Consider the following 12931-nt stretch of genomic DNA (forward strand, 5'->3'; position numbering starts at 1 on the left):
TTTTGGTTAGTAAAATACCATTTACTGGTACTAATGTAAATTATGTTTTTTAATACTTGTTACATTGCTGTTTTCTTTTTGGTTAGTAAAATACCATTTACTGGTACTAATGTAAATTATGTTTTTTAATACTTGTTACATTGCTGTTTTCTTTTTGGTTAGTAAAATACCATTTACTGGTACTAATGTAAATTATCAACAGATACAGTGAAAAATTTAATGACTATCCCCACATTTCTTTGTCTCATTGCTGGAAAAGTCCATTCATTGTTAATTTGACTAACTTTGTGACTAAAGTTTATAGCTAAGAAACAAATCTGATTACAAGATACAATAATGTCAAAGGTGCAAAACACCTGACAAGTTATTCAAAATCAGCAACTGTTCAAAGCATCTTCTTTAGTTTTGCTCTTCCTTAAAATCAGTTTGGTAAAAATAATAGATACCTAATGTGTTGATCACAGCTTCTTGGAGAAGTGTTTCATTCTCATGGTCAGCAGGCGTTGTATTCTTGACATCTATAGAGTTTCGAAGATGATTTAGAAGAGAGTTAAAAATTTCAAGCACTGATGGGCCTGGAAAAAAAAAAATTAGAAAGAAGCTATATAGACATTATTTTTTTACACATCTTTATAATTTATGACTAAGAATTTGGTTATTGTAATAGTTTATTAAAACATTAATTATGTAATTGATTAACTATATAGTTAAACTGAATTATTTTCTTAAAACCAAATTAGCTTTTGTAACAGAATTAAATGTTTCTAGTTCAGTGTTTTATCAATGAGCTAGCTGATCTGACTAATTCTAGATTTACCAAATAGTTAGGAATAAATCTGATTCAATAACTTATCAACTAGCTACCTGATCCTAACTGATTCTAGATTTACCAAATAGTCAACTAATTAGACATTTTATTAACCTGCAATCAGTAGAAAACTAACCAATACTCTCTCCAGCTGCTATAGCAACAATGTTTGAGAGGACGGTGACAATGCCTCGGCGTACTTTAGCATCGGCACGTGGACGAGCACTAGGTTTTCTCTGTCCTGAATCATCCACTCTAGACTTTTCATCTAGGTGACTCATAAGAAGCTGAATGACAGCATAGGAATACTGTGCCTGTAGATTATCAAAATACTTTTAGAAAAAACTGGTTGAAAATGAAATCTTCAGAGTATTATACATTTCAGCATTGCAAAATAACTTACCACAAAATAACTTCAATCAGATATTTATAAAATCATTTTATATTCAATTATAGTCAGCATATTCATAATTAAAAAAATAATCAGTAACTTTGTATAATATTCTAACATTTAAAGGTTACAACACGATACTATTATTTTACAGTTAACAATAACAATGCACATTCCAGTACTTTAACAGAATCATTTGAAATGTTTACAAGACAAAATTATTTTTAAATTAACATTTTTCTAACTGGAATGTGAAGTTGATCTATTAATATTTTTTAACATTACTGCAAGTTTTGCACCATGAATGTGACTGTGTTGGCTCTAATAACCACCTCACCAGTAAGACAAATAATTCCATCTTTATGAAAAACATTTTCTGGAAAAATGAAAATCTGTATTGTATAAAAAACTTCTTTTTCTATGTTAACAGGAAAAACAGATAATTTATTCCTTACAGCTCACCTGAATAGAATACATGATAACCTTAAACATGTGGATTGCACTTTCTTTTACCCAAAGTTCATGATTATCCAAATGCCTGTTTAAGTGAAAAGAAAAAAAAAGAATACACTTGTTAAATATTTTTTCTCTTAAAGCAAGATACAATTATTACTCTGAAATATATATATATATATATATATATAAATCATTATTCTACAATTAACTGTAAAGGTGTTCTTCAAACTTGAAAATATTGCATTATGAATACATGAAGCTTGTAATACACTTTTTTCAAGCAATAGAAGCTGATGCGATACACTAAATCTACACACACACTTTTACAAAAAAAACAACAACATTTCCTTTACTTTGTTATTCAAAAGGCTGTGGCAGAGATACTGAAAAGATGGTATATTCCTCATATTTTTGGTGTAACTGGAAGTATATACTTTGGAAGTTTTCTACAATCAATATAACCCTAATGATTTTTTTTCCACGATGCCACTCACCCACACAAACATATACTAGCAATATCCTCTACTAAAATGTTTCCTATAAAAAAACACACAGCATACTTAAGAACAGGGCGTATCACAGATCGGATATGACCAAAAGTAGCCCGGCTCATCAGTTCTCGTAGACAGTTTTCAGCCAATGTCCATGGTGTGGTCTCATCTTGTGGGGAATCAGGGGTCTCACTGGATACAAAATCATATTTTCATGTACAAAGATAAAAATTGAAACACTGACTACATTCATAATTCATTCTAACGGTTTGAGGTATATATATTTCCATCTAAAACACTTTAAATTTCAGCCTTATTTATCTATTATTGTTCAGAATATTATAGAGAAACAAACACAAGGAAATTAATTGAATTTCTATAAGTCAGAAACTTTGTAAAATAAAAAATTGGAACCCTGCAAACATAGTATATTCACTGTGTTATGTAATTTATACAGTCCACACACTATATAATGTTTTCATGTTATTACTCTGTGAAATAAATACAAAAACAAGTAAACAATAATTTAGACAAGGATTTCCCCAAATTTTATAAACTAGGGCAGTGTTTCCCTATTTAATATTTCACTTCAACTAATTTCAGCTAAAAAATTGAAAAATCAACATTAAAAGACTGAATGAAGTAATGAAGTAATATATGTTGTTTTCTGTTTGTCATTAGTGTGCTTGCTGCTGTTCCTTTTCACTAATTAATTTTCTATTCTTGGGCAAAGAGAAGTTACTGATAAATGCAGTGCACTACTAGTAATCAGATGATTTCTTTGCCTTGTTTTTATTATCGTCATAGCCACAAGATTTGCTGAGTGGAATGTGTTAATAAGGAAGCAACTCAAGATGTCAATCCCTGATGTCGTGAAATGGCCCACATAAAAGCCAGGTGTGAAATCAAATAACTCTAACTGCTGGATAAAAAAAGTTCAACTGAGGCAGATGTAAGAGAGATGGCTAAGGAAGATGGGGAAGAGGTTGACACTCCTGAAGCTGCTGGAGGAGTAGAAACCAAGGTGGACCCACCCAATATGGTGCCATTAGTAGAACTCGACAGGACATGGAGTAAATCAGTGCTAGAGCTGTGGCGAGCAGATGAATCAGGAGGAATGCACAAACATGAAGACCGTCCAATCCTGACTGAGAGCTTCTACTCCCAAAGCCAGAGGGCAAGGTACTGGATTCCAGAAGAATGGGACCCAAGTATTCCAATGTGCAAAAACCTCAATCTGTGGTATCCCAAGAAAAGAGGTGGTAAAGGGACACCTATAGTTGGGTTGTCCCTGTTCAACCACCAGCTGAGATCCAGCACACCTGTGAAAATGTTCCACTGGTACTGTAACCACCATGATGAGCTTTCATGTTTGCCCAATCTAAAGGAATGAATGTTTCCAAGGATGCTGAGGAAGTGAAGATGACACATAAAATTCTGACTATCTGGTAAAAAACATATAAAGCAGATGCGAGTTCAAATGGTAGAGCATGAAACTAGAATACCTGGTTGTTGTGCACAAAATGGAGATAACACCTTGAAGACTTGGTGACCAGGATGTGAAGTTAAGCATTTATGACATCAAATTTTGTCATCCATAGTCTGGGTGAAAAGAGCCACTGAAGGTACAGAAGCGACTCCATTGGAAGCAATTGAGACTAGAAAAGCCAATGACTGGTTGCTAATCACCCATCTTTTTCAGTACTACAAACAGCCAAGAATAAAAAGTCCTCAAGAAAGGAGGTGACGAGCTCTATGGCCTTGTTGTGCATAAGATCCTAGATAGCTTGTGCTTGATGGTTGGTTGTAAGAAGGTTTTTGAAGAGTGCAAAGCCAACAGGTATGAGAGACAGAGGAAAAGAAGACGTGGACTAAATGCCCAATTCCCTCTGAAAAAGCTGAATAACTCACTGATCTGTGGTGAATGTCTTCCATACAGCGACGAACCCTCTGAGATGAGACCCCACAGGACCTGACCCCATAGGGTTGTCTCTGATGGCAAAATCTGTGTTCCACCTTGGAGGACGAACCCCACTGGTAAGGTGGAAATTACCCTTATGTTCCAATGGATCATGGTGCCAAAGTAGGAGGTCTGAAAACATGAATGGGAGATGCAGTAAAACATCCTGTAGAAAACCTTTGAGATAGATGAGAAGCCAGTATAGAAAATGAAGAATGTAGATGGGCCACATCTACTCAAGGCTCAATAGATTCTGGAATTCCTGCAAGAAAAAAGACTGTCTCAGAAAAAGAGCTTCTCTCAGATCCCTAAGGGCTGATGCAGGAAGGCAAACTCCCTCTAATAAGGCATCTCTCTCCAAAAGATCCCAGCAATGAGTCAATCAAGATACCAAGGAGAGAGCAGAAACATATAACCTGACCAAAGTGGAAGTCAATAAATGACTAACATCCTCCAAAATTTAAGCAGGCCTCATACAACAGTTGCAAAAATGATAAGTGACTGACAAATTCTGGAAAACTGAGATTGTGCAAGATGAACAGTGGTATCTTGTTGAGAGCCCCAAATAAGAAGTAGAGGGTCTAATCTTTGAGAGTCCAAATAAGGGTTCACCAGGCAATGGAAAGCTAAAGCATGTTGATCCAATAAATGAGGAGGACAAAGCATGGCAGCATCCTCCCTCAAATAATCTGCAAATCTCCTTGTATACACTGCAATGTCTGGCAAAGGTGGAAGGACCAGGTAATCTGATGAACTAGTTTCTTCCAGTAAAGAAGGTAAAGATTCATAAGCCACAGGATAAATACTCAAAACATTATTAACATGACATACTAGTTGTAAAAAATGGTACAAGAAGCAGGATGTCCGAGCAAAGAAAGGTACTGGAAAAATAAAGTCTAAATTCTTACTAGTCTGCTCTTGATCTCACACAAACTCAGCCTCAGAGCCAACAGAAGAAGAAACATCAAACCATATGTAAGAATCAACCATTCTGTATATAAAGAACTCCAATGCCTGGGTAATGTTACAATCATGAGGTGGTAGAAGAGGGCATCAGGCAACTCTGTGTCCTAGACATGAACATGAGTATTCATATTAAAAAAACCCAATAAACTCAAGCTCCACAAAAAATATTTAAAATAATCCAAAAGAAAACATTGCAAATGTAGTAATAGTGCTAACAGAAACCTGCAGTAATCATGTAAGACTGTCTTCATAATTTTTGTCGTTGAGAAAAATAAATTAGAAAGAAAAAGGGGAGCTTGTATACATATCAGTTATAGAGAGAGCATTGACGTAGATGGAGAGAGTCACAAGATTAAAATTACTAGGGGCAATATAGTTGGGTATGAAGACTGGAGCAAGCCAGAAAGAATTCATACCATGGAGAGAGTCACAAGATTAAAATTACTAGGGGCAATATAGTTGGGTATTAAGACTGGAGCAAGCCAGATAGAATTCATACCATCGCTTAGCAGACAAAGAAAATAATCTTTTGTCAGGATAAAGCTAAAGTGTAAGAGGAGGTAAGTGTGTTTCAGAAATAGTTACTTATTGATAGCCTTATTAGTTAGTTTTAAATTGTTAAGAAATTAAGATGTAAAGCAGGAATTGTAATGTGCTGAACTGCTTTGTGTCTCTGATACTTTCTCTCAAGTGGAGAAAGAGTGCACACTTTGTATAAGGTCCTGATTTCAATTCTGTTACTTAGTTTCCTATATTAGGTATGAACAGATGTAATTTACATACCCGTGATTCCTGCCTACAGGTGTTTTGTTGCAAGGTGTGGCATGTGTGTTTGCAATTTTTTTTGCAACATGTACAAGTCTCTGAAGAAATTGTCTTTCTATGTTTATATATCTATATCTATTTTCAGTTGCTCTAATTAATTGCTCCCAATTTTCTTGCTAATTTTAATACTGGTTACAAAAAAAAAGCTCAATAATGTTTTTCTTCAACAATATTTTTGTTACTGCGCTTCACACTGGACAGATGTAATTAGAACCTTTATATATTCTAACCTTTCAATGATTCTTCACAGTCTTTACTTCCTGATGAAAGGGACCTGCCCAAACTTTGCACAAAATAAAACTAAAAAAAAGTTTTTATTTTTATATGTTAATTTATCATTTATTATCGTTTATTTGAGTCATTCTGTCTTTCTTTTGAGAGTTGTTTTTTTGGGGGGAGTTTATTTATTTCATAGTTTTTATGTAATGTTGATCAGGAAAATAGACATATGAACACCAATATGGTATCACTCCACTAGAAAAAAAAAACCTTAGCTGGCATTCTATTTTGTTTAAACCAGAATGGAACAAAATAAGGTGTTCCAAACTTCTGAAAAGGAGTCAACAATTCTGGTTCTATTCAGAGTTGAACTGAAATGGAAAAATAAAAATAAAATCCAGTTTAGATTAGTTGTTTGAAATAAAGACTAAACACAACAACAGGCTTCCAATACAAGTGTGATATCTAAATGACCACAATGGATAAGTGAATAGGTAAAATACATATTCAGATTTGGGTTTTTCACATAATAAATCACACAGATAATAATGAATAAACTGATGCAAGATGTCTGTTCAACTTCTATAAAAATGCTTGAAACATTAAATATGAAGTAAATAACTTTCTTAACTAGAATTGTTTTCAAATATGAAAATGATTACACACAATACAGCAATCTGTAACACTGTCTGAAGTTCTTTTGAAGGTATAGTATAAACACTAACAGTAGTGGTACAGCTGTTATTTTACAAAAAAATACAACAAAACATCAACAAACATAAAAGTTTATTTATGTACCATGATAATAAAATACTTTAATTAAATTTTGAATGTAACATACTAAAATCTTGTGACATGCACTTTAGCAAGAGGGTTAAAACAATGGAAGTTTTAATAATTGGTTAATTTTGACTGCATTTTGCTATTGGACTATTTGTGAACTATAAGAAGAAAACAAAGGTTTCCAATGTGTAGCTATGTGAATACATAAAGTTTGAATGACTGAAGTCACAAGTAATACTATATAACTTGTTAACACAGACTTTCCCAACATAAAGTGACCTATGGTAGTGTAAAGTCATGTGTAGTGTTTAAGTAAACACACACATTTTAATGTTCATTGGTAAACATAATTTTAGCTCTATGACTTATATTTTACAAATACACTAATATATTTGATAATATTTGGCTGTATTAGTTATGGAGATAGAAAATTCTTTTTTAAAATTAAATGTTTTATCATAAATCATATGGTAGATTTGACTGATAACAAAATACTGAAACTTAAAATAAAAAATAAAATAACCAAAACATTATAAGTAATTAGCAATTATTAGTTGCTAAATCTTATTATAATGGAGTTTGTGATGTATACGTCCAAAACTCGGATCTTGGAAACTACCACACCGATCATCACCAATCATAACTGGGTAATGTTTTTATAACTAGGCAGTACTTTTATAGCTGAGCAATAAATAAAACAATTGAAATTTCCACAAAAATGTTTCAGATTTAACCAATAAAAATTACAAACAAAAAGGAGTAAGTTTCAGATTTAACCAATAAAAATGACAAAAAAGGAGTAAGTTTCAAACATAAAAAAATCATAAAACAAACTTAAAAACAATTATTTGTTTTTTTTTAGTGAAAATCTCATGAGTATTGCAACAGAAAAGCAAGATACTTTCATTGATAACTGCATCTACAAAGAAATACTTCAATAAAATCTACTCTTGATGTAATTCTGTGATGATAGCTCATTTTTAACCTAAAATTTCAATAAAATCTTTTTTTCATGGATAGTGAACATTATTGAATGTCAAGTATAAGTATATTGTTGTAGAACTATCAAACAATTCCAGAAAAGGTTGCAAGCCCAATAGCCTTCCACGGGAACCAGCAATTATTCTTGCCCAGAGGGCGAGTATTTCTGCTAGTTTATGATAATACATGAACAATAACAAGAAAAAATGTTAAAATTTAATAGAAGAAAGAAATTTAGTATGAAAATAGCACCTGACAAACTTATAATAATGCTTACAACAATAACAAGAAGAAATGTTAGGATTTAATAGAAGAAATAACATTAGTAACAAAATATCACCTGATAAATTGTGACACAAAATTTAACTACTCTTTTCTTAAAAACTTACTAATTTTCCTGCATGTTAAACAATAAAGAGGGTATTATCTTTTCCATGTGTATCTCATCCCAGATATTCACTTGAAGGTCATCACTGACAGTTTTTCTCACTACACCTTGCAACCCTTTCAGTCCAGCAACACGCAATCTGAAATATAAAAAGCACACAGGGATAATAATTATCCTCATAGTAGTGGTATTCACAGTTTCACTGATTTCCTTTTGAGTAATCTGGTAGGAGCTGCAGAATAATAAGAATTTTAGAAGCGAACAAAAGTTATCATTTTCTTACTCTGAAAATGTATTTCTGATAGGTACTTACTTCCTCCCACTCAAAGCTATCTTGATCCTGGTCTGCCCTCTAAGAATTGCTAGAAAAAATTTTGCTACAGCACACCACTCTTTACATCCCATCAGTTTTGCACCATTTCAGAATGTCCTGATCATGTGACTACTCTCCACCATTTGTAATGTGCCATCTATACTGGCATAGCTAGCTCCCTCTACTATTCTAGAACAATCCTCACTTTCAAGAACTGGCAGGCGCAACCCATAAACACTGGCATCTCAGTGGGGAGGAAGGGTGGGAAGTGGGTGAGAGGAGGTAAGCACCTATCGGAAATACATTTTCAGAGTATGAAAATGTTACATTTTCAGAATTAGAAACTATTAACTTCCTGAACAGTACTACCTCTTCTCACCTAAACATGGAATCCCATATTGCAAAGGTAAAGGGGCTGGTGAAAGTTCATCAATCTCAAATCAAAGAGAAAGCAGCCACACTGAAAGAATAGGAGTGCTAGAACATGAAAGGAAAACACACCAGTGGGGTACAGCACTACTTTTGGAACAGGTAGGTTCTTCACTCAGCAATTAATACAGTAATACAATTGTGGCAGAACTGAATTGACAGGCACAAATGAAGTCAATAGAGAGACTTACAGCACTGAATCAGTGTAGAAAATGCTGGGAAAATATGGCATGTATGGTGTTGACAAACATAGCAAGGTTTGTGTGTATGCAACCACTTTCTCTTATATGTATATGCCAAGGGAAGTGCCTTGGGCTACATCAGATTATGCAAAGTGTGGTCCATCCGGGCAAAACATCCAGTGAAAATGCCTTGTATAAGATATAGTGATCAACAAGTGTGGTCCACCAAGGCAAAAACATCTAAGGGAAGTGTCTTGGATATGGAGGATTATGAAACATATAAATTACTATTATGATTGCAATTGTGAGGGTCATCATAACTAGCCCTCTGTCCACATCCATGTCATAACGAGCTATCGTAAGAAACAAGACATAGTACGGAACATACTGATAGCGAGTCATAGTCTAGCGACAGTAAATGAGCTAGAGAAAATACAAAATGAGAACCAGAAGTGGTAAGGCCTCCTGTATTCCACTAGAAGAGAAGGTGCATTAGGGAGTCTAGAGGAACGACACACCAAAGACAGTGAAATGAGTATCTGAGACTCCCTATTTTGAAAAGCAGATAGACCCTGATTGTAGGAATCATGGGTCAGTAGGGATGGGCAGAAATCCCCCATCTGCTTTACTCATGAACTCTATGAGTGATAGTCCTTTATAAATGAAACTAGTAACTTTCATTTAAAAAAATATAGATACACATACCACTGGACAAGCTGCCAGTGGTCTTACAGAAACACCCCATCTCAACAGTGAGCCTTATAGAATTATTCATATTTAGTGCATATATAATATAAAGAATACCTGACTAGGCAACACCTGCTACCAAGTGGGGTCCTGAAATATGATATGTATCAACTTAAAATATATAAGAAAAGTAATACGTCGAGTTATCCCAGTCAAAGATGAACAGAATCACCACAGGAAGAATGACACAGCCAGGTTGTGTAGATAATGGGCTACATATGTAATGGGAGTTGTCCATATCTCAGCCTGAATGATCTGCTCTACAGGCCAGCAAGGAAGAGCAGCTAAAAACATAGTTGGATGATGAATTGGGTATGAAGAAACATTGTGCAGATGGCAACCTTCCTGGGACAATTCAGAATATGCCAGTCATATGAGTTTACGAATCCAACCGGTGAGTGAAATAAGGGACATATCACGGGACACAGAGGAAATCTGTGGAACAAGTAGACAGATATTATAATATGAAAGGAGGCAGAATGAGCCACGTAACATCCCAGGGAATGAACCAATTATCCAGAGCTGAATGGGAATACTGATGGGAAATGGAAGGTATAGAAATAGGAGAAAAGACCAAAACACCTGCCCAGATAGCAGATGTCTAGAGAAGGAAGGCCTGATCAGGATAGAGAATAAAAGAGGAATGATAAAGGATGCGGGAAACATCAATGGCATAAATATTGGAATAACAATGCCTGCAAGCAAGGAGGAGGAGGAAGAAGACTTAAGGGAAAGATGATATAAGGAACAAGTATCAATGGGTTAAAATGGAACACTGGACAGGGTATGAATGACAAAATTGAGATCCAATATGGCAGAAAAAAAAGGACACGGAGGATGGACAAGATGAAAGGAGTGGAAAAGGAAAGATATTACAGGAGATGAGAAAGCTTTCCCAAATGGGAGAATCTGAAAGTGTTCAACACGGCAGCCCTATAACTAGAAACAGTTGACACAAGGGTGAGTCTCTGAGCTGAGGCAAGGGTGTGGACAAAAGCCACATGTGAAGATAGAGTTTGGTGAAGTCAGAATGAACTATGTCTGAATGTGGTTGTCAAAGGAAAGACTAGGACCGAGAAAAGGGGATGCCTTTCTAGTAAGGGCCAGAGTAGAGGGGATTACATCTGAGCAGGCCAATATGGAGCAATGGGCAGGACAGGACAAGTGGTCTGGATAAGGGAAAAACTCTGGATAGGAGTCTTGGAGGTTAGGCATATAGGTGAAAACCCCTTCAATCCTGACTGAACACATCTAACCCCAGAGCTGAAGGATATGGAACCAGAGACCAAAAGGAAGGAATTTTGGCCTTCCAGTGAGTGGCAAGAAGGGACCACACTGTGAGGAGAATCTAGTTGGGTTGAGATAAGCAAGCAGCCATCAGATTCATAATGCTGGGAATGTGACATGCCAAGATTGCTATGTAGTGGTCATGGGTCAAGTAAAGAAGATTCAGAGGGATCTGGATTTGGTTCCCCTTTGCTTGGTGACATAGCTGACAAAAGTGAAATAGTCGGAATGAATCATAGCCATCTGCCCCCTCAGGAGTGGGAGGAAATGATATAGAGCCCAGTGAAATTCCAAAGTTCCAGGATGTTGAAAATGGAGAGTAACCTCTTTGACAGAAAATTGAACAAAAATTTCTTGGGAATCGAGGAAAGCCCCCAACTCACAAAGGAAGATCAGTAAGCAGATGAGACTTCAGAGAAGGTGGAGGAATGGAAATCCCCACCATGGTCCACAATCAGATGAAAACCAATTATAAAATAACAGAAAACAAATGAAGAGCTTCAAATGTTATTTAAATTATGCATAAGACAAAGAGAGAGAAAGTAGAAGAGGTGCTGCTACTGCAATAATACAAACAGTCAGTAAGAAGACTTAACAGACAGTTAAAGGTGATAAGTGTTACCTGCAATCATATAGAAGGAAACCACTTAGAAAAACAAATATTAGTGAAAGCAAAAAGTGCAGTACTGCTGCAATAAATTAAAAAAAAGTCAGAACAACCACAATGCTAAAATGACACTTAATGGACTAATACTCATGATGTTCTAACTTCTAAAACAAAAAATATGTTTTAGGAAATTTCATATGCAAGTTTCATGAAAGAATAAAAGATAGCCTGAAATTTACTGTAAAAGCTGTAACTAAGAAAAAAATTTTAACATGCATTACTCTTAAATACTTTTGCAGATTTTGCCAGTAGTTTTGGTAGGTAGGATAGTTAATACTTATTAAATAATTATCATTTTCAATGTATTTTAAACTAACTTTTGATTTGACTGCTATTATTGGCTTATTTTAAATGTATCCAAGTCATTTCAGATGTTTGGACTCCAAGGAGCTGATTATTGAACAAAAACAGATCAATAAATAGTTTAACAAAATACTGAAATTACATATAGTTTAAAGGTAAATCATATACTTTTTTTACACAACTGAATACTTCTTAGGTTCTTCCAGGTTAGGAAAATATATTCTAGAAAAGAGTATCTGGATGGCACTCAAAAAGCTATTGCAATATAATATTTATAACTAGAAGAATGTGAAGGAACAAACTTCTTCCACTTAGTTAAGATATTCTTGTTTTCTCGTAGGTGTGTTTTTTTTGTTTTTTTTTTAAGAATTTTGTGCAAAGCTACACGAGAGATACCTGTGCTAGCCATCCTAATTTAGCAGTGTAAGACTAGAGGGAAGGCAGCTAGTCATCACCACCCACCGGCAACTCTTGGGCTACTCTTTTACCAACGAGTAGTGGGATTGACCATCACATTATAACCCTTTCATGGCTGAAAGGGCGAGCATGTTTGGTGTGGCAGTACTGAACCCACGACCCGCAGGATACGAGTCGAGCGCCCTAACTACCTGGCCATGCCGAAGCACTCGTAGGTGTGAAACCAACAACCGTTAACATTTACTGTAGTCTTAACTGATTATTCTAGTTTATGATAATAATCTATATATATAAAAGAGGAAGTTTGTTTATTTTGTT

The 12931-nt window shown here is 35.0% G+C and overlaps 1 protein-coding gene across 4 annotated transcripts in view; it reads right to left on the bottom strand.

Moving 5' to 3' along the window:
- LOC106467013 (protein EFR3 homolog B-like) overlaps positions 1-12931 on the bottom strand; it is a 69761-nt gene that overhangs the window by 26409 nt on the left and 30421 nt on the right. For all 4 annotated transcript variants that reach the window (XR_002612334.1, XM_013927323.2, XM_022395107.1 and 1 more), the window contains 5 exons: positions 8270-8407; positions 2216-2338; positions 1662-1737; positions 945-1122; positions 447-575 (listed from right to left, as the gene is read on the bottom strand). Coding sequence is in view for 3 of the 4 variants with exons in the window: in XM_013927323.2 (XP_013782777.1) it covers positions 447-575; positions 945-1122; positions 1662-1737; positions 2216-2338; positions 8270-8407 (644 nt within the window). In the remaining variant the exon portion in view is untranslated. The remainder of the gene's footprint in view (positions 1-446; positions 576-944; positions 1123-1661; positions 1738-2215; positions 2339-8269; positions 8408-12931) is intronic.

This window comes from Limulus polyphemus, unplaced genomic scaffold, assembly GCF_000517525.1.
Source record: "Limulus polyphemus unplaced genomic scaffold, Limulus_polyphemus-2.1.2 Scaffold2461, whole genome shotgun sequence".
NCBI classification, from domain to species: Eukaryota; Metazoa; Arthropoda; class Merostomata; order Xiphosura; family Limulidae; genus Limulus; species Limulus polyphemus.